Genomic DNA, 22,256 nt, shown 5'->3' with positions numbered 1-22,256 from the left:
AGCGAATGTTTACTGAGCATACCTTATGTGTTGAGTATTCTACACACATCATATAATTAATCTTAACAACATCCCTGTAAAGTAGGCATTATTATTAGCCTCATTTTAACAGACGAGGGACTGAACCTCAGGGAGGTGAAGACATTTGCCCAACCTCAGACAGCTGTTGAGAGGCAGAACCAGACTTGGTACTAATTTCCGAGCCTGAGCTCATACCTGTACCTAGCTGGGGAGGGCCGCGCCTGATCTGGAGTTGTGTGTGGCATCTGTATCTCCCAAAGCACCCAGCAAGGGCTTGGCACAATGTCAGGACTCAGCAAATGTGGGAGAAAAGGAGGAAAAGAGGGAGATCAATAGTTCTGGGTTCCCGCTGGCAAGTCAACAGCATAAGCTTTGGGGAAACATCAGCCCCTGGCCGAGGAAGTGCCTTCTCTGTCTAAATACCACCCCTTCCGCGGGTTCACTCCTTCCCTTACTGCTTACAGCACCCACGGTTCTGCCAGACACAAGGCCAGGGACTAAAACACAGCGGTGATTAAAAACCTCACAGTTTCCTATCAAGTGGGGAAGTCACACAGTAATCCAAAATCAAGCAAAAACAGTGGTGAAAAAAACGTAGTGGCGGAAAGAGTACATTTATGATAGTAACAATTGAGATGAAATACTGAACAAGAAATGTGCAAGAGCGTACAAAGAAAACTTGAATATGCTTTTGAAGGACAAAAAGCAGACTTCAAAAAAGAGAAAAACATTCCTATCAATCCTCCTTAAGAAAATTCATAATTTAAAGGGATTCTAATAAAAATACAAATAAGTTTCTTTTTCAACGTTACAAGCTGATTCTAAAGTTTACATGAAAAAATACACAAGACTAGCCAAGAAAACTTTGAAAAAGAAGAGCAGTGGGGGAGAACAGCCCTGCCAGACACTGACACCTATTATGAAGTCTCAACAGTTATGGTCCTGGCCCGTGGACAGACATAAATTCATGTGGGGATTTAGTGTACAGAAACAAGGCATCCTAAAACAGGGAGTAAAGGGGACTAGTCAATTATTGGTGTCAGGACAACTGGATGGCTCTCAAGAAAAAAAAAAGAGTTGGATTCACACTTCATATCAAATGCCAGAATAAATTCCAAAAGGATCAATGGTTTAAATGTAAAAACAAACCCATAAAATACTAGAAGAAAACACAAGAAAATTCCCTTATAAGTAAGGAGTGGAAAAGGGCTTTCAATTACTCAAAATGCAGAATCCATAAGGAAAAGACAAATACATTCAATCAAAAACTTCTATGTAGGAAGACTGCTATAGACAAAATCAACAGACAAATGACAAACTGGGAAAACATGTGTAATTCATATCACAGATAGGAGCTAAATCTTTCCAGTTTATAAAGCTCCTAGAGTTGGTAAGTGATCAAAAATCCAAGAGAAAACTGAGCAAAAGATCAGGACAGCAGTTCACAGAAGAGGAAATACATGTTAAAAAGATTCTTAATCTCACTCATAATAAAGGAAATACAGAGCCAGCCCTGATGTCCTGGTGGTTAAAGTTCAGCACGCTCTGCTTCAGTGGCCCGGGTTCAGTTCCTGGGCATGGAACCACACCACTCGTCTGTCAGTGGCCATGCTGTGGTGGCAGCTCACATAGAAGAACCAGAAGGACTTACAACTATTCACAGCTGTGTACTGGGGCTTTGTGGGGGAAGAAAAAAGGAGGGAGATTGGCAACAGATGTTAGCAAAGGGCGAATCTTTCCCAAAATAAAAAATAAATAAAGGAAATACAAATTAAACTGAGATCTAGATTTCACCCACCAAACTGGCAAAAATCCAAAACTTTGCTTTCTGATCATGTTGGGGAGATTACAGCAATGGTGGGAATATACATCAGTGCAACCCCAATGGAGGGCACAGTTACAAATTACAAATCCAAATACCCTTCAAACAGGCAACTTATTGCACAGATAGACTTGGAACAGGTGTATAATGACATACATACAAGCTTGACTGAAAGAGCAAACTGTAGGAAAACATCTAACTCCTTCAATAAGGACTGGCTACGTAATTTATGGAGCAATCAGGCAACGAAACTCTACACAGCTGTAAAAAAGGAATAAGGAAGCTCTATGTGAATGGAATGATCTCCACGATACACTATGTTTACAGAGCAAAGTGCAAAAAGTGTCTATAGGATGCCATTTCTTGCATATGAAAGAAGGGATTTGAGATTCTGCACTCTGCTTGCATGTATATGCAAAAAGAAATTAGTAACAGTGGTTACCTGTGGCCTGGGTTGGAAGAAACTGGGTGACTGGGGAACCAGTGGAGGGAGACGTCTCATTGCAGACATTTTTATTTATTCATGGGTTTATTTTTAAACTATGTGAATGCATTTCCTATTCAAGAACAAATTTGACAAATAAGTATACAATTCTAACTGTGGTAAATACTAGGACAGAAAGGTGCATGGTACTCTGAGAGCATACAATGGGACCCTGAACTGTCTCCCTGAAGAATGGGCATTTGAGCTTGAATCCCAAGGCTCAGGAGTAACTAATGAGATGAAGAGGCATGTGGTCAGAGGAGGAAGTAGCACATTGAGGGGACTATGCATGTGCCACTTTGTGGCCAAGGAGCTGCAGACCACACCCCTAGCCAGGGGCAAACTCAGCCTCTGGAACAGTTAGAATCACTATGTCAGAAGTCATAGCCTGACCTTCCTTCTCAGCAATCTGAGACACAATAGGTGGTGAGGGGCCGGCCCCATGGCTGAGTGGTTAAGTTCACGTGCTCCACTTCAGCGGCCCAGGGTTTCACCAGTTCGGATCTCAGGCACGGACATGGCACCACTCATCAGGCCATGCTGAGGCGGCATCCCACGTAGCACAACCAGAGGCACTCACAACTAGAATATACAACTATGTACTGGGAGGCTTTGGTGAGAAGAAAAGAAAATGGAATATGATTGGCAACAGTTGTTAGCTCAGGTGCCAATCTCTAAAAAAAAAGAAAAGAAATGGTGGTGAAGACAGCCATCCCCTTCACACACACACATACACACATACACATGGCCTACTGACGCCAGCCCCTCCCTGACCCCAGATCAAGAAAAAAGTAAGACCCATGTGCCAGCCATCTCCATGTCCTGCCACGAGACGCAGGCCCTACCCCCATGACACCCTCCTCAACTTCCTGAAGTCGCCTGGCGCAGTACTCTGCTGGGAGCAGGACAAGTAGAAGGGGAAGATGGGCAGGCAGCTTCTGTAGCCAGCAGAACCACAGAAGTGGAGTTGAATTGGAACTATAAGGAGGCAGCTCAGTCCTGCCCTAGCCCCCTGATCCTTTCTGCCCCTGCTGCCTGCCTGTCCTCTGGCCTTGGCGTTGCTCCCAGACCCCAGTGGTCATACCCTGAACCTACCTCTCAAGAACAGAGGGCTTTGCTGGACTCACAGCAAAAACCCACAAAGAGTTTTCTAGTTAGAACCCAGTCCTGTCTTTTTGGAAAATGTGGCCTTGTGGTCTGAAGGTCCCTGTTCCGGGACCCCACCTGCCATGTAGGACAGGCTGCCAGGCCCAAGCCCTCATCTGGACCCTGGATCCTTCTCCTTTGGGAAGGTTGCAAACGGGAGGCAGCTGCTAAAGTCCTTGAGATACTGTGAGACCCCAGGGGAAAGTGCAAAGTCCATTTGGCTGGAGGAAGTTCCTTGAGGTCCAGAAGCTTTTAGGGAAATTGAAACTATGGAGGTGCATTGTGCAGAAGGAAGGGTTTGCTTGGGAGAAGTTCACAGTACGAGATCACTCTTTCCCAGGCTCCTACACTGATAAACCAAGAAGGGTGACTTGCAGAGCTCACCATTCCCATCAGACAGGCCAAGAAGCAGAAGGCCAAGGTCCAAACAGGCCACTTCACCCTGATAAATCTAGGAAGTTAGCTCATTCTCCACAGCCCTTGCCTGTATGCTCAAAGGCTGCTCCCTCTCCAGTGATACTTCAAATAGCTGAAGACGGACAGCTCAAGCCCTGGGTACAGAAAGACAGGTGGAGAAGCCAAAAGAGTGCTGGTCTAGGAATCAGAAGGTGTGAGTCCAAGCACTGCTCCTTCACTCTCAGCTTCTGAGACAATCACCTTATCTCCCTGAGCCCCGCCACCCCACAGGGGTGTTGTAACCAGTAAACTGAGCATGCTGGGTAAACGCAGGGGTAGGGGGAAGGAAGAGGCTCTGCATCCCAACCCTCCGGGGAGAAAGAGAGTTAGTATGGGGAATATCCCTACCACCAAGGAGGGACTATCCCTACTGGCAAGCATGGCAAGTGTAGCCAGGGGCACCCTCATCAGCATGAGCCATCAGGCAGCCCCACTGGCCCAGACTCAAGACTACATGCAGGGTTATTGCAAACCCCTCCTGGACCCCAGAAGAGCCACCAAGGAGGCAAGCCAGGCTGGGAAAACCTACTGCTGGGCTATGAAGGCCAGGTCTCTCTCTCACTTCCTAAAAAGTCCAGCTTTTCAACCACTTGACTCCCTCCCCTGCCACTTTCTGCAGGAGCTCGCCGAGGTGGAAGAGCCGTCTGAGGCACACCTGCAGCTGAGGGCCAGGATGGCAAGCTGCACGTCCAAAATTCTTCCCAGAGGAAGCTAACCACTCACCTAAAGATCCAGCTCCTGCCAGGCTCTGTGCTCACCCCAGTGGTCTGTCCCCCGGGCTCTGCTGTGTGTGCAGTTGTGGGCAGAGACGTGCCTGCTAGCTAGCTTCCCCACCTCCCACCACAGAGGCCCTCACTAAGCTTTCGAGGTTGGTGCCACAGCCTGGCCAAGCAGAGGAGGCCAGGTAGGAGGCGATTGGGAGCAAAGTCTTGGCTAGGATGGTGCCCAGTAAGACCTGGGAGGTCCCTTTGCCCCTTAGTTAAAAGGCCCTGCACTCTGGGAGGTCAGGGCTTGCCTGACCCTTCCTGCTGGATCGGTGGCTTGTCTCTGCCATGTGAGGGGTCGGGGTTGCGCGAGTACATCCCACTGTGCACACCCACTAGTCTCTGCCACACGCCCAACGGTATCTGCCTGTCCTGCGTGGGAAAACCCATGCTGCTTGCAAAACAGAGAAGTCAGGAGTTAATTATGTTAATTAAGCATTCTCCTAGTTGCTTGTTTATTGATCACCAACGACTCAGAAGAGAGCTGAACACACTCAGAAAACTGGAACTAAGAGCTGCTTGCCAGTCACATACCAATCAATCAGAGATGAAGCATTGCTGGCATTTTCCATGAGGAACTATGATTCACAGAATTCTGATTTGTACACAGCTCTCCAGAAACAGAACTGGGGCATAAAAGAGGCATATACCTGCATGCCCCCGACCCTGCTTCCCCCACCACCACCCACACCCTGAGTGTTATGTGTGCAGCCCGGGCAACCGCATCCAGGAGCCTCTACTGCACCCTCGCTCCACCCCACCCAGGGTAACTGTGGATAGCCTAAAGGCCCTGGCCGATAATACCAGGTCCCCAGACTTCTGTTTGCCACACACTTGAGCTAAACATTTCCACATAAAAAGCATTTAGTGGGCCTGCCAGGGCCAGATGGGGAAAGAATGAGCTTCAGCAGCCTGGATGGGGCATCAGCAGCAGCATCCCTGGGGCTCTCTCTTGTGAGAGCCAGGTCCCAGGCAAGGCCAGGAAGGAGCTGACACAGGAGCCAGAGCAAGGCCTTCCCTTCCAGAGGGCAGGCAGCTGCCAGGCCAGGCAGACATACACGCCAAAAAGAGGCTTCAGAACTCATCAGTGACTCTTTCTCAAGAAGGTTTACTTGTCTTATGCTCCAGCAAGGTCAAATTTTGGAAACCAAAGCTGAGAGAGTTGGTCCATCATCTTTGTCTTCGTCATAGTTGCCACTTGTTTAGAGCCTTCTATGTGCAAGGGGCGTTGTGCATATTCTCTCATTTAATTCTCACAACCATGAACGGTACATATGGTACTCTCCACTTTCTAGACAAGGAAACTAAGGCTCAAAAAAGACTAAGGAACTTGCCCAAAGTAACCCAGCCAGTATGTACCAGGTGAAGGACTATGACTGTGGGACTCAGACCCTGTGCGCCTTCCACAAACTGGCCCTGCAAGTCCCAAACCCTAGAGCTGGATCCCGAGAGTGGATTCTCCAGATCCCCACTCCCGCCCATCCAACCCCCAACACTGGCCCAGGACTCCCCTCAAGGCCAGGCAGTCCCATTCTTACATGGCCGAAGGGGTCCAGGTGGTTGTTTGTCAGCTTCAGCTTCTGGAAAGAGACCAGCTGCCGCATCCAGTGGGCACCAGTGGCAGGAGAATCCGGGTGGACATAGAGCCTTCCTGGCATGGCGGGTTCAGCCTTCCCCGCCACCATCCTGCCAACAGAGCAGACAGAGCCACAGCAGCGGATTACCCTGGGTCTGTGGGAGCCCAGACCCCCTGTGCCCTCTGAGAGCAAATCCCCACAGACCTGAGGGAAAATCACTGCTGGGCCTGTCACACAGTCAGTTTAGGAATTTGGGGGTAGGAGTGGGGGACAGAGGAGAGAGTGCTGAGGAGGGGAGAGCAATTCTGAACCTCTTTTCCATTACTACAGTGGAAAGAGAAAGGGAGATTACAGAGAAATGTGATTATTTACTTGAAGGAATGGGGCCAATTACAAATATATTGTGGGGAGATTTAGGCTCTTCTGTGTATGTGTTATATTTACAATTTTAAAATGTTATAAATTATATTCTTTGGAGGGAGCTTCTCAGAGGACCTAGACAACTTTCAAATTGTTTGCTCCCAAAACAATGGTAAGAAACTAATCGGGAGCTCTCCTGTCAGTCACAGCCTGCTCTGAATGCTAATCTGGCCCAGAGAGAGGAGAAATAGAAAGATGGCCCTGGGCAGCATCCAGCCACTGACTCCTGCCTCCTCAGCCCACTCTCTACCGGCCCTCTGAGCCCCCGACCACAGAACCCATGTCCTGGCCGCTTCTGATTCATTCCCCCTCTCACCAGCTCTCCTGGAGCGCCGTCCTGGGCTCTGAGGGCAGACAGGGTACAGGTGGCCTCAGGAAAAGTAGCCCAGTGTTTATTTACCCTGTCCAAGTTCAGTTTTGCCCTTCAACCCACCTGTTTCCCCTAGACCCTTGCCAAAAGGCCCTATCACCCAACAACTTGGCAGCTGCCCACTCACTCTGGATGGTGGACACACAGCTAAAGAGGGAGGCCTCTTTAGCCAGCCCAAGAGGAAGTGAGTGGAGAAACAGGAGAGAGACGCCACAGACCGGGTAACGGGACCCTAACTATGGAGTATCGAAGGCCCCCAAGAAAAGGGCTCCCATCCTCCTCCCCAGTGCGGCACTGCCACAGCCTAAATCTGCCCACTGTTGGTGTTCCTCTGTCACCCCACAGCACAGTCACCAATCCTGTTTGTCCACAGTTGTGGGGAGAGCACAGACCCTTGAAATCCACCAAACACCCAAACACCGCAGCTCATTTTCAGCCCCAACTGCAGCGGGTGTGCAGACATCTGCGACTCTGCCGCCTCTGGACTCTGCAGGCCCCGTTCCTGAGGCTGCAGATGCAGGCAATCACTTGGACTAACTGCTGAGTCCTAGACCAAACATCAGGTGGGAATGGGTGTGGTGAGTGGAAAGAGCTGTTGAGGGAAGGCTGGTGATGCGAGGTCCCAGGTTCTTACCATTTGTTGTCACAGAACTTGTAGCGGTGGTCATCCGCAGGGACAATGTCGATCAGCAGGATGTACTTGGTCTTGGGGTTCATGCCTGTGACTTTTACCTTGTAGCTGGGGAACATCCTCCTGGGAGAAGCCAAGGGGTAAGGCGGAGGCGTGGAGAGAGCACCAGGAGAGACGGCACAGAGTAGGCGAGGGGGCAGAAGGCTTTAAGAGGGACTGCCCCTTTAGCAAGAGGCCCCTGTGTGACCTTGCGTAAGTCACTTCCCTCAGGCCTCAGCCTCCCTCTGCACAAGGAGAGGGCTGCACTATCCACTCTCTCAGAGCCCCTGCAGCTGTGAGTCTGTGTGTCTAGGAAAAGGGTTTACATGGTTTCCAAAATTCAATTCCTCCTCCCCCATAATGCCCTAAGATTGAGGCCTAATGGCTGTGAGCAGCTAAAGCGCAGAGACCCTGGTCAGGATCATGAGGGAGGATTTCCGTACCAACCTGGCTGCCTTAGTTTTACTCCTGTCCTTTGCCAGACCATATACAACTAAAGTTCTGGGGTGCTGGGACAGGAGGCCAGAGCAGATCACCTGGAAGTCCTCAGCTGCTTCTAGAATCAATGAGATGTCTCCCCTGGCTCATGTCTCTGTGGAAACCCTCAGGCCTCAAACCAACTCACAGGAAAACGGGAGTGTGCTGCCAGTTTTTGGATTCCTTCAGTGTGTTTAGCAGAGGTGTTTATCCCTGTGATCGCCTCACCTGAGCCTGTGCACGCGGCCTGGGGATCAGGGGAAGTCAGTCCACGAGCCTCGTGGAGAAGAGCACGGATTCTAGAACCACCCTGCCACGGGCCCCAGCCTGGCCCCAGCACTGACTGTGAGGTCTTGGGCAACCTGCTTGGATCTCTCTGTGCCTTGGCTGCCTTATCTCTAAAGTGGGCTGAGGCGCTACCTTATCCCTGTCTCGTAGGTTGCTGTGTGCATTAAATGAGTCCATTTATGACTGTTACCACTGACTTCCACTGCACTCCTCCCTCCACAAACCAGTGGTGTGACCTACCTCTATGGAAAGGGATTTGTCAAAAACCAGACAGTTTTCCTGCAGCTCATACTGAGACTGTCCAGGACTCTGAGGCTCAGGGAACATTCCAGAGAGGGGCTTCGCCAACCCCTCAGCACGCACACACATACACACACACATACAACAGCATGTACGTACACTTGCAGGGGCACAGCTCCCTCCTCTGGTCACCAGGTCCCTGACACTGAACTTCCCCAGAGGGGACAGACAGAACTTCCTCACAGTCCTCCTTAGACAACCCTGTCCCCTCCTAGCTGATCTCCATGAAGGTGTTACAGACGAGAGAAGCAGGGTCCAAACTGAACAGAAGACACTAAGAGCTCAGGAACCAGCTCCTCTGAGCTGGGAGAGTGCCCAACCGGTCCACTCTGGGGAAGCCATCAGGATGTCCTCTGCCCCTCACTAAGCTGAGAGACAGTATGAGACCCTCAAGAGATACTGTTCTAGACACCTCAAACAGATGACTGGGTACCAGCTTACCTGGACAGGGCAGGGCTTCCAGAAGTGATCAAGGCCTCCCCAAGCCAGCAGACTATACAGCAAGCCCAGGCCGGGACCCTGAGGTGGAGGGTTCAATTCTACGCCCAGCCCAGCCCCCAGCCCAGCCCCAGTCTGCACGCCCTCTCCCTTGCTGGAGGAAAGGCCCGCTGCAGTGGGTCAGGGATGTGGGAGGTGTGTGACCATGTGTATGCACAAGCACATGTGCATGAGTTCACTGTGGAGTGCGCATGTGTGCATGTGTGCGTGCCTGGAGGGAGGAGGGAAGTTCTAGCTACAAGTCTAGGGACTTATAAACCGTGTGGAAGAATTTGTCTCAGATGTCAATTGAAAGCATTTTCAAATGTCCACCCCACCCCCTCTCCAGGAATGGGGGAAGTGAGAGGGCTCAGGAACCCAATCCTGCCTCCTGCTCACCAGCCCCCTGCCCAGCCTGGGGGCACAGCTGGAGCCTGCACCACCCTCTTTCCTGGCTGAGCCTCTCCCCCGGTGGCCTAAAGCTGAAGAGGGGGAGGGCAGCAGCTGCCTCACCTCCCCCCTTCCCTAGGGGAAGACCAAGAATCCTGTCCCCTCCAGGCCACCATTTTGTAACTGCTACAGAAACAGCCACAAAATGGGGCAGCCCTGGCCGTGCTTGGGCTGGCAGGGCACCAGTGCCCTGCCTTTAGCCTATTTCCCTGCAATCACTGTAGGTGGCAACAGTCGAGGGTGGACCTGGCTTCCCCCAGGCCAATGTCCACATAGGGGGCCAGGAGAAAATGGTTTGCTGTCACTTTGACAGTCTTCATAACTGAGGCTGAGAGGGAGTTAAGGGGCCCTGTCCTTCCGCTTCTCCTACTCCCTACTACACTTCAACTCAGCAGCTCGGGAAAAGACCAGCCTGACATTGACTGAGTGCTTCTTAGAAGGCCTGTAAGGAGCCCGTGCTCAGCCTCCCAAGGCTGGAGCTAGAATCCTGTGATTTGGCCTCTCCTGGAAGCTGACCAGAGATCAGATTCCTGACTGATAACAGCCTCAGAGTGTGGGGCAGGGAAGTCCTCTGCTTGGGGCTGAGCTGGCCCAGGCTTGGTGAGCTCCACTGCCTTCATGGAGACAGATATCTCCATCTCTGTTTGGCTGTTAGGGTTGCTTGGCGACTGCTTCCAGGCTATGGAGAACACATGCCGCAGGGACCCAGGCCCTATCATTTCCCCATCTAGGGGGCTCCAGAAGGATGAAGGGCCCGGCTGGTGTAGGGGAAAGGCTGAGTGTGAAGGTGAAGCCCATGCTCCACCTACCCCTTAGGCCTCCTGCCCAGCTGAGGGCATCTGCCCTTGGTTCCAGAGGCGGCTAAAGTTGGAGCCCAGAGGCCTGGCGTGGGAGTGTTCACCAGGTTGCCATGACTCAGGCCACAGAGGCCGGGCTAGGTTTGACAGCTGTGACTTCCTCTGGGCTCACCCTGCACTGTAAAGGTCGTCTATTGAAAGGGATGACATGCTGGAGTGAGAAGTAAATTGTTTAGGGCGTCAAATGTACCTGAAAACCAACGCCTATGGAGAAAATGAACACCTCAGTGAAATGGGGAGAGAGGGCCAAGAAGAAAGGGAATGGACTCTGCCCGGCCTGTATTCCACTCAGCCTGGCCACCAGCGCTGGCCAAGAAACCCCAGCTCACCTCTGACGACACCCCCGTGGTTCCCCAGCCCTGAGCGGGCCAGCCCTTCCTCCTCACCCTCTCCCTGCACCCTGTAAGCCTTCCCTTCCAACCTTCTCCTGAGTGCCCCTCCCCCACCCTCTCCCTGCACCCCAAAGCCCTCTCCCCACCTTCTCCCTCCACCCCAGAGCCCTCTCCCCACCTTCTCCCTCCACCCCAGAGCCCTCTCCCTATCCTCTCCCCGCACCCCGCGTGCCCTCTCCCTATCCTCTCCCTGCACCCCAGAGCCCTATCCCTATCCTCTCCCTGCACCCCAGAGCTCTCTCCTCAGCCTCCTCCTTGCACCCCGCGTGCCCTCTCCCCCACCCTCTCCCTGCACGCCAGAGTCCTCTCCCTACCCTCTCCCTGCGCCCCTCCGCACTCTTCCCATGGGTCCCGTGCGCCTTCTCTCTGCGCCCCTTGTTGCCTGTCCGTGCTCTCCTAGCTCCCTGGCCCACCTTGGGCACCCGGTCCCCCAGGCGGATGGAGCGCTCCCTGGCACCCGCGGAAACGGTTCCGCCGAGGGAATAAACAAGCCGCCTGCCCCGCCGGCCCGGAGGAGATGAAAGCCGGAGGTTTCTCCTCTGATCATGAAACAGGCTCTGAAAGGGTGCGGGGCTGGAGTCTTTATCTCCTTCATACTCGGAAATGGTTTTAGAATGAACTGCTAAGATAAGCTTCCTTGGACGTTTCTCAGAGTGGGAGGCTTGCGGGGCGCAGGCAAGGGTTTTGGGGCATTTTGATTTTGGCAACAAACCGGTAAATGCTAACTCGCTGCTGAAAGCGGACACCCAAGTTACAGCTGGGCTCAGAGAACCGAGGGGCCCCCGGCTCCGGGCCAAATTCATTGCACTAACCCACTCGGCCCCCACCAATCCCACAAGGGAGTCAGGGGATAGAGGACCTAAGGGACCCACCAGATTCTCTCCAAGTAGCCGGGCCCCCAAACCCCAAACCCACTGCAGCCCCAATTTCCTCGGGGGGCCCAAGGACCCCAGGAGCAGCTGGATGTGCCCTCCCTTAAATGTAGGTGCAAAACCAAATGAAGGGGTGAGAACTCTGAAGAGGGGTTTCCAGGTGGGAGTGGAGTGACTGGGGGGGCATACAAGAGGGATTGTGGGGGCCGGTAATGTTCTGTTTCTTTATCTGGAGGGTGGTAACACAGGTGTGTTCATTTTTTGAAAGTCCATAGAGCTGTACAATTAAGATTTGTTCACTTTTCTGCAGGCATGTTCCATTTCAATAAAATTGACATTAAAAAATTATATATGTGTGTGCATACATATATATATATGTGTACACATACGCACACACAGAGGCCATGGAGCCCAGAGTCTGAAAGGAATGGGCTGCAGGAAAATCCCACCTGTCCTCCTATCTCCAGTGTCTGGGGGTCTTGAGGAAGAATTCTGCCTCTGTTGGGAAGAGGCCAGGGCCCAGCAAGCAAGGCTGAACTTGGGGCTTGGGGGGTGGTTACGGTTTCCATCTATGCTGAGACCAAACATTTTGTAGCCAAATGATTTCTGAGAGCAGTGACAAAGCTACGCAATTTATTTCCACTTTTCACACGCATACACACACACACATACACAGAGCTTTCTAATCCACTCAAAGCATTTTTAAGAAATGTTTTCCCTGAGCCGAGGGGGCAGGAACGAGGGTGCATGGAATGGATGCCATTTTGGAAGCTCAGTTGCTTCTCTTAGATTTTTTTTTAAGACACTTCCTTCTGATAGACTTTTGCTTTCAGAAAATACTTTAGAAAGAGATCAAAGCACTCTCTCCCCAACCCACTTTCCCAGTGTCTTCAACCCTTACTTCTCTTATCACCCACGCCACTGGGCTCTGACGGTCTGTATACAGAATGAGGGCAATTGGCTTTGAAGCCCCGGATTAAGCCGGGCCAAATCCTTGCCTCAGAATAACAAACAATACAGGTTCAACAGGAGTTCTCATCGGTAGTTCATTTTTCAAACGCAAATTCACTGTCACTAACACAAGCAACATTGAACTCAACAGGCTATGAAGGCTGATAGTGGAGATTTATCTGGTGGCAAAACCATGACCTACGAGTAGAGCAGTCAGACAGTTAGGAAATTTTCATTTTTGGGAGGTTTATATTTAAATTTTTGTGGAGCTCACTTTTATCTGTGTTTGGGGGAAAATGCAGTTTCTCACATGTATCAAGCTTGGCAGGGATGTGAGGAGGCGGAGAGCGGGGTCTGCTCCCTGCAGTTAACAGCGTAAACTCTCTGGGTGCAGGGGCTTGAGAGGGAGAGAGACTGGCTGGGCAGGGGTCTGGTTCTATTTTACACCTGACATCACGGGTTTCTGAGTATTCAGAAATTGATGTCTTGCACTGTGGTTGGCATTTTATTCACCAGATCAAATTGTTTGAGAATTCAAAGTCATCATCCAGTGAAGGGCACTATTCTCTCCTTTCGCCTTCAGAACTTCAAGGGCTTGAGGCAAGAGCTTTGTGACTCAGGGACTCAAACTGGCTTGAGAATGTTCTGGCTCCTCTTCTCCACGGCCCTCCCCTCCCTCAACCAGACAGCAATTATCATGCCCCTAACCAGCCAGGGTCTCTAGGGCAGAGCAATGACCCCACATTGAATGGGCCCCCCCCCCCCCGCCCCCCGTGAATAAACAATCAAGGGAATTTCTCAAAGTCGGGGTTTTGTTCTTGGGGTGGGGTATCATCTGCTTGGCTTGCGGAGATCTGGCAACTGCCTAACTCTGCTTCTATCTACAGGAGCCAAGTGCCTTCCCTTTTCTGGGGCTGGGTTTATGTTTTCTCAGTTCTCCTCCAGCTCTAGCAGTCTAGGAATCTATGATTCAAGGTTTGGGAGAAGAGTTCAGGCATCTGCTGAGAAACAGAAGTGTCCCAGGAAAAGTGCTGCTAGAGACACAAAGAAGAGAACAGGGAGAGGGGCTGGGCTGGATATCGAAGAACCCAAGCAAAGCAGCTGCCTCCCAAGGCTGCCGGGGAGGGAGGCAAGGAGGAGGAGGGAGATGCAGAGATCTGAGTGGTGAAAGTGGTCTCAAGTCAGTGGGCAGCTGTGCAGGAGAAAGGCTCTGTGAGAACCCTTGGGGAGGCAGGATGAGGCTAGTGACTTTCTTAAGGACTAGACCCGGTGGTGCAAGGATAACTTTCTGCCAGAGAAATGAAAGACTGTGATGAACCCATAATTGGCCAACATCATCACAGCCATTTTTAAATTATTATCATCATTCCCTGAGGTCCATCTCTAAAGCCTCCACTAGAGATCAGGCACAAACATCTGTTTGAAATGGGTCACCTCTGGAAGCATGTGTGTGCGTTTGTATGTGTTAGAGCGAAGGAGGGAGGAGGACCCACACAGGTGCAGGCAACCCCACTGAGGAGAATCACAAATGCCTTTTGTTTAAAATGGCAGAGGCCAGGCATGCCCAAAGAACACGCTGGCCATTTATTTTCAAGAGACAAGGTTATTTCTGCTTCCTAAAAATGGAAGTTCTAGATCTTTCTTTTTTCTTTCCTTCCCTATACCCCAATAGTCACAAGAAATAAATGTCTCCTCTTTATACCTGTAATCCACTCAACAATTTATCAAGCACTGCTCACATGATCCCTGGTTTGAGTCTCAGTAACTGAAAAAGGAAGGATAGTAAGTAGGTCTATAGCCACCATCTCTGTTTTACCCAAGACCACTGAGCCATAGGAAGTTTAGGGACTTGCCCAAGCACACTCAGCTAGGAAGAGGCAGGGCCTGTGACACCTGACACTCATCCCCACCCCAGCCCACTGACCTCAATGACTGCTCCACGTGGTACCTTCTTCCAGGTCCTGGAGGGTCCAGGATCTAGATGGATTCCCCTTCCTCATTCCCGAAATGCAGTGAACCCAGGCCCTGACATCTCCCTGCTCCTTCCAAATGGCCATGCCACCTCTCTGACTTAGGCAGAGGGCAGCCAAGTGCCCAGACCCCCACTCCCAGCAAAACAAAGGAAACCTTGCAAGGCTTGCCAGTGAGCAGACAGGAAGGACCACTGCACTCCGACACTGCGCAGAGCAAATCACCAGCTTCTTGTTTCCTTTGAATAGCCCACCATTCCCTAAGCAGTTCAGCAGAGTTCTCTAAAAAGTAGAAGAAAAATGCTGAGTGGATGCCAGACCTTTCTCTAATTATGATTAATATTATGAGCTAGCATTCACTGTGTGCTTGCATGTGCCAGGAGCCGTGCTAAGTACTCTATATACAGCTGTGTGAAGAAGGACCTATTCTTTTACAGATGGAGATGAGGAGAGGCAGAGACTCTACAGGACCTTGCCTGAGGGTTGCACAGGTGGAAGTAGCTGAGCTGGACCTGGAAGCCCCTGTGGTCTGACTCCCAGATCCCTGGTCGTTGATGCTTCACCATCTTACTCCTCAGAAAGCCCAATTGTGGGCCCACGGCCAGGCAAAGTGACATTTTCACATCTAACCTGTCCTCCAGGGACCAAAATCAAGTGTGAGTTTGTGGAGGAGGCGGAGTAGGGGTGGTGAGGGGGCTCCTGAACCTGAACTTCCCAGCTTCTCTGTCTGCAGCAATCTCTCTTCACCTGATAACCGCTCTCCTTGCCGTTCCTGCCGCACCCGACATGCGCCGCGCCAGAGAATCTCTCCGTCCTGCCCGATCTGTGTCTTCCTCCCCTCAACCTCTCCTCCTGGTTCTCTCCCACAGACACCAGTGCATTTTAAAGATGTTTCCACTTTATAAATCATCCCTCTCTGGCAACCACCCGAGAGCTGCTCCCCAAACAACACACAGACAGGACCCAACGGTGCCTTCCCCTCAGCCACGCAGGGGGCTGGCAACAGAGAAGTAGCACCCGTGGGATGAGAGACTTGGGGTTCGCGCTGCCACCGAAAAGTTACGGAAATAGGAAAAACGGTCCTATCCCCTCCCTCCATCTGTTGAGGGGCATCCCCGAATCCCCAATCAATGCAATCCTGAGAAACCGGGCAGGTCCCCAGAAGGAGGAGGACAAAGCAGCCCCCCAGGGGGCCAAAGGTGCTGGAGCAGGGACCTCCGGCGTCGCGATCCTTATTTGCATTTAATTTGCATAGCGATGCCCCTCCCCTCCGTCCCTCCCGCCGGGTTCTTGGCTGGGCAGCCCACGCAGGCTTCGCCGGCCGGTCGGAAGCCGCGGCAAGACGTGGGGCTAAGGCCAGAACGGCAGAGGGGACTCCCTTTGCCCCCCAGGCTGGAGACGAAGAGGACTGCTAAGGGAGCCCTTAGGGATCCTCATTGCTCCCACCCGTCATCCCTCAGAAGTAAACCTCCCAGCGCTGACCTGCCCGCCTTGGTGATGATCATCTCGGTGCCCGCCTCGTGGAACTTCTTCCAGAGCTCTTTCTCATGCAGGCCCACCTTGATGTTCTCGATGGTCTACGGATGGGAGGGAGGGGGACTTATGTCGGTCTGTCTCACTGCTCCACGTGGAGCCCTCAGAACGGAGAGCACAGACTCAAGGAACTACGAAGAACACTGCCAGCCCCGGGAGCCCACGCCTCGAGATTTCGTTTCACAAAATTATTCTGTAACACTGATGAATTTTTAAAAATTTAATCAGTGGCTGAAACACGCTTCTTCGGAGATGCGCCTATAGATGGGCCCACAGAGGACACATACACTGGCCGTGCCAGGGCAGATGACACACTCCTACACAAACATAAACACTCCTCACCGCCCGACGTAGCCACAAGCTCGCGGGCAGGCACACACACAGGAGAGACACACACCCTTTCTGCCAGAAGCGCGCACCCGCAGACACTGCCCGAAGATCCAGGCCAAGCGCGGGCACCGCCGAATTCCGTTCACTGTGACCATCAGGTTGTCACTGCGACCCCCTCGGTGACGTCCCCGCGGCCTCGGAGCTCTGCGGCGGCTCCCGCACGCACCCGGCTGGGGGCCGCTCTTCTCGCCCGGTCCTAGGCTTTCGCTCCCACCCTCTCAGGGTGGTCGGAGCTGGACCCTTGGCCGGGGCTCGCTCCGCTGCCGCAGGGGTCCCTTCTCCCGCCTGTCCCAGCGTAGCCCCGAGGGCTCCGAGTGGAGGAGGGACGAAAGGCATACAGAGAGCAAGCCCTGCCCGCAGAAGCACGCACAGGCAGACGGTCCAGGACGCAGCCAGATCCCCCGGGAAGCGAGTCCTGCCCGCAGTGGGGCAGATTGACAGACACTGGCGGCCCTGCAGACAGACCGACGCCCGACCTCTACCCGACGGCCGGCTCGGCCCTACCTGCTCGGCGACGGCGGCAGCGGCGACGTCGGCGCCGGGGCCCGGGGGGCTGCCGAGCGCGGCTCCGCTGAGGCCCGGTGCAGCCAGCGCGGGCTCCGGGGCGCTGGCGGCGGTGGCGGCGGTGGCCTCGCCGAGCGCTGAGCCCGGGGCCCGGAAGGCCTCTTCGCTCTCCGACAGGCCCTTATCCTGCAGCATCTCCTGTGGGCACAGCACACACGGCGTCACATGCCCAGGTCCACACTCGCCAGGGGCCGGGCAGCCCTCTCACGCCGAGCCGGGAGGGCGCACGTGGACCCCGCCCCCTCCTGAGCTGGGGGAGGGAGAATATTTGGAGGGCAGGACCCTGGCCTCCTCCCTCTAGGTTTTGGACCTGGGAGGGTCTGCGAGCGGTTCAAGGTCTGCCTGCCCCTGGGTGTGGGGCTGTGTGATGAGCAGGTCTGGGGGAAGGACCGCCCTCTCGGCATTGCCCCAGCAGCACCCCCAGGCCCTCCCTCCTGCTGGGCTCCAGTGGAGCTCCAGTGGAGCCTGAGGCCTGGGTCTTTTTCGGCTGTTCCCTAATAACTGGAGTCCAGCCTTACTCTTGACCCAGGGCAGCCAAGACACTTCCCGGGCAGGCAGGAGAGGAGAGCAACGCCAGGAGGGCAGGGCCCAGGCTTCTGGGGCTCCACACCTGCAGAGAGGGCCTAGGGCCCTGTGGCCCCTCAGGCCCCTGCTCACCCATCTGCCCTCACCCACTTCCTCAGACAGTACTCAAGTAGACACCTCCTGAATGAAAGGCTTTCACTCCTGCACGTTCCCACTCCCACCCTGGGTGTCACCCACGCAGGGACACACATCCTCACAGCCAGACACAGCACCCTCACACAGCCTCCTAGTCACCCAAGCAACCACACTCTCCTAGGGCTGCTCTGATTCAGGCCCTGAACTCAGCCAGAGGCCTCCCCAGCCTTGCCCTCACATTCACACTGGTTGGCTCGCTCACTCACTCACACTTTGGCTCCAAAGGGCTCTGCTTTGGGGCAAAGGATCCAGACCCTTCCCAGCTAAGGACCAGGCCAGTTAGGTAGGTCCAGTTTACAGGCACAGCTATCCTTCCCCAAACGTCTAGGGCTATTCACCTGCCTGCCCATGTGCCCACTCCCTGCTGGAAGCTGATCCTGGGATGTCAGGATGACAGCCCAGCCTGCAAGGACCTGCCTGCCCTGCCTCCATCATAGGTGTAACCCTGCATTACCTCTGCTGCTCCTTTCCACCTCCCTGCTCTTCTTCCTTCTTCTAGATTTGGACAAGTTCTGGTGGGGCTTTCTATATGTCTAGATGCCTCTCTTGTGGCAAAATATTCCCCCTTTCTCCTCCTACCTTCTTTCTGTTCTCCTCTGGATCTCCCTGGGCATCCCAAGGCCCAGGCCCCTTGCTCATCCTGTCCACTGGCCGCCTCATCCCTGGGCCTAGGGGCCTAGACGTCTGCTTCCAGGGCCTCACAAAGTAAACAAGCCAAGTGCAACCGAGGAGATAAAAAGGGGCCAGGGCCAGTTGGGGCTGGGAAAAGCCCATAAAGATAAAGCTGACAGCCAGGCCAGTCTTCCCGTCCTCCGGCCACAGGCAGCAGGGAGCAAGGCTCTCAGGCATGGTCAGTGCCAGCACCGCCTTGGCCCACATGTGGGTTCCAGGGCCCAGCCTCGGACACTCAGGAGACCCCAGGCAAGGGGACACTGCGCGACAAGGGTCGTTATGCGCTCTGGCCCAAGGCGCTGGTTCCCACTATATCTGGGGTCAGCCGGGTTGGGCACCGGCGATCAGGGTCCCAGGGCGCTGGTCCCAGGTGCAGCGGCCCTCGGGGCCCGGAGAGGCGGCCTGGCGCGATGCTGTCTTGGCCGCTAGGTCCTCTGCGGGTCACTTGTCACACCCGGAGCCGTGCAGCGACGCGGTCAGGCTCGCACCTCGCGCTCTCAGTCCTGCGGTTGCCGAGCACGTCCGCGGCCCGCACCCACTGACGCCAGTCCCGCCGCTTAAGTCGTGGTCTGCTCCGGGCGCTCCCTCCCCTCCTCGGGGTTCGCCTCTTCCTTTTCAAATCTTGGCCACGGAGCCACATCCCGACATCGCCACAGCTCGCCGTCGCTGGAGCTCCCCTCTAATTTCCTTTTCTTCCCGCCCGGCTGGCTCCGAACAGCTATCCCCGCGGGTCCCCTCGGACCCAAGCCCCGGCGCGCTGGGACACCGGCACAGCCGGGTCCCGCACCCAGCAGGTCCGTGGGCCGCGCTCGCCGCAGCCTCAGCGCTCGCCTTTCCCGTGGACCGTCTGCGGGCGCGGCCGGCCGGCTCCGCGCCCTTTGCGCTCGGGTCCGTCGCCTTCAGCCGCCTCGTTTTCCAAGAACAGTATTTTCTTCTCACTCTAAATTACTGCTGCTATTTTTCTTGCACTGGGGAATTGTTAATATTTTGTACTATTTTAATTATCTCTATTATCAGAGTAGTATTCTGGTCAGTTCAATAACATTAGGAATATTTATCCTGTCACATAAGACATTAGTACTTTTTATTTTTAATACTGTATGGTTAAAGTACTGGTTTGATTTGCTAATTCATCATTATTAAATATGTTGTTGTTGCTTTCCTGTCACTGCTTCATCGTTCCAGGGCCTCCTGGCACATTAATAATACTATTAATAATATTTAGATAATTATTAAATAGTGTTCCATTAGGTTATGTTAATCTACCGTTTTTTAAGTTTTACTCTGTATCCCTAAAATGTTTCCATCGCTGGCTCCTCAGTCTCTGTACTTTGTCACAGTTTCAATAACTTATTTACCATAACTTGTAATATTATTGTTCTCAATATTCGTGTTAATTTTCTTCACAGCCTTATAGTACTTCTTGTTATTTTACCATTATTTGTTTTGTTTCTTCAGGTGTTCTTCATCACATCGTTACAATATCTTGTTACTTTGTCATTATTTGTAAAGTTAGCAATCTTAATTTGCTAGTTATTTTTCATCACGCCATTACTTCTTGTTAGTCTGTCATAATTTGTAATATTGCTGTAGCTCTTCTCTGGTTATTTTTCATCACATTGATACAATACTTCTTATTACTCTATCATTATTTATAATGTTGTTGGGACTAATAATACCTTGGTCATAAATTGTCATATTACTCCAGCAATTCTTGTTGCTGTCTTTATTTATATTACTATTGCTCATAAGATTTTGGTTAATATTTATTTTAATAATTCCCTATAGTATCAACAATAAATTACATGATAGCATTCTGTCAATACTGCTAACATTAGTATTTCCCTTAAAAGTATTTTCCATTGTTCACTTTTTTCCTACAGTTTTATCATCTTACACTATGACTATGTCTTATACTACTGCTATTGATTTTAATACAATGGTGCTTATCACATTGTTCCTATATTTGGAGTTACGTTGTCTACAATCCTTTTAAATTTCTGATTACAATTTTCACTTGGTTCTGAAAAGTCACTATTATTTTATTGTTTTAAGGTTCAAATACTCTATTAGTCCCGCCGCTTAGCCCTGTTTCCTTGGTAATTGTTCACATTTTGATAATTCTCAGTCATCAGCCATTATTTATCCATAATGCTTCTTGCTTTAATTTTGATGAGTCTGTTGCATCAAAGGCTCTGAAGTCCAGTGCTCCGTTCACACATATTTCTACAGCGATATTCGCCGCAAGTACCCGGGCCCTCTTCCTTGGCCTTTCTTATTCCGCAAACACCAATTTCAAGGCCACGCTCCGCCTGTCGCGGCTTAACCTCATTCCTCTGACGCTGGCGCTGTGGTTTCTATGCTCTTGGGTCCCTAGACCCAATTCGTCCAGTTACTCGGAGGAGAGGAGGGCTCGCGCCCCATCGCCCGGAGTGGGGCCGAGGCGGCAGAAGGATCTGAGGCACTTGGCGCCGCCCTCCTGCCGCCTTGACCGTCCCGAGGTTCTTACCCCGTCCCGTTACTCGCCCTCTTTCCAGCTCATCCTTCTCGACCCTGCAGCCTAAGCCTGGGCTCCCGGTGGCCCCTGTCCCGCACGCCCGGCTCACCGCCGTCCCCGCCGGAACCACACTCACCCTAACTGCGCTGCCGCATGCGGAGGCGCCTGCGGCCCGAGGTCCACTGCAGGCTCGGGTCCGAGGAGCACGGGACAGCCGGGGCTCCGACTCGGGCCCGCTGGGTCAGGGTCCCGCTGCCCGCCGCGCCCTCGGGGCCGGACACATCCCTGCTCTGGAGCGGGCCCTTGATCTCCGAGGCTTCACTTTGGGGCCTCAGCTCCCTCCTCTTCCCTCCCTCCCTCCGGGGCCGCCCCCCCCCACCCCCCGCGCTGACGTCGCCGCTGTCAATCAGTCCGCGCCCGCCGCCCCCCGGGGAGGGGGGTTCTAGGGTCCCCCGGCTCCTCAGGCCCAGGACCCCGAGCCCTGAGCTGGCCGCCCGCTCGCCCACCGCGCGGCCCGAGCCCTCCCCGCGGCCCTCGGGCCCCGCCGGCCGGGCTGGGCTGGGCGCCCCGCATGGTTTAGATTAGAGGGGCGGGAAGAGAAGGCGAGCGGCCTGGCCGCGCCGCGCGGCCCCCACCCGAGGCTCGACAACCAGGACTGCACGCCCGGAGCGCCGGAGCGGCGAGCACCCTGGGGCGCTCCAGGCCGGACCTGGCGGGGCCGGGGCCACCTCCTGACGGCGGCTCTCCAGCGGGCCCAGGCCGCGGGCTCCCGCCTGCACACACGAGCCTGCTCCCAGCCGAGCACGCACTTTATTCGTGAGCCCACTGGCGGGGACTCAGGCGCCCACGCGTCCGCAGCCCCGCGCTGGGTCTCGGCCATGCCCGCCACACATTCTCACACCTACACGCTCCGGCCCGCGCTCGCTCCTGCTATCGCCTGGGTCGGCCTCGTCTGGACCTCCGCTGCCCGGCCCCGCTCCTCCGGCCCGGCGGGCAGCGGCGCTGGACCAGGCCTGGCTCGCCTTGGAGCCGCCGGGCCGCGGAGGTCACGGGTGAGGGCAGGGAGGAGGCCCGGCGGCCGGGCCTGGAGCCGCGGCAGCGGGGAGGTGCTGGGCC

The 22,256-nt window shown here is 53.7% G+C and overlaps 1 protein-coding gene across 3 annotated transcripts in view; it reads right to left on the bottom strand.

Annotated features, from left to right (window-relative positions):
• The window catches only part of TBX4 (T-box transcription factor 4), a 32,249-nt gene extending 10,078 nt beyond the window's left edge, over nt 1-22,171 (bottom strand). For 2 of the 3 annotated variants that reach the window (XM_044745818.2, XM_044745819.2), the window contains exons 1-5: nt 21,277-21,503; nt 17,192-17,389; nt 16,247-16,341; nt 7,695-7,814; nt 6,232-6,379 (exon numbers count right to left, since the gene is read on the bottom strand). In XM_044745818.2, coding sequence (XP_044601753.1) covers nt 6,232-6,379; nt 7,695-7,814; nt 16,247-16,341; nt 17,192-17,386 — 558 coding nt within the window. In that variant the 5' untranslated portion in view covers nt 17,387-17,389; nt 21,277-21,503. Of the gene's footprint in view, nt 1-6,231; nt 6,380-7,694; nt 7,815-16,246; nt 16,342-17,191; nt 17,390-21,276; nt 21,504-22,045 lie in introns of those variants that run through there. The other variant, XM_070482851.1, reaches the window with a different exon arrangement.
• Nucleotides 22,172-22,256: the final 85 nt, after the last annotated feature.

This window comes from Equus asinus, chromosome 13 (assembly GCF_041296235.1).
Source record: "Equus asinus isolate D_3611 breed Donkey chromosome 13, EquAss-T2T_v2, whole genome shotgun sequence".
Lineage (NCBI taxonomy): Eukaryota > Metazoa > Chordata > Mammalia > Perissodactyla > Equidae > Equus > Equus asinus.
Note: the sequence above shows the minus strand (reverse complement) of the source record. Positions and strands in the feature narration are given on the sequence as shown.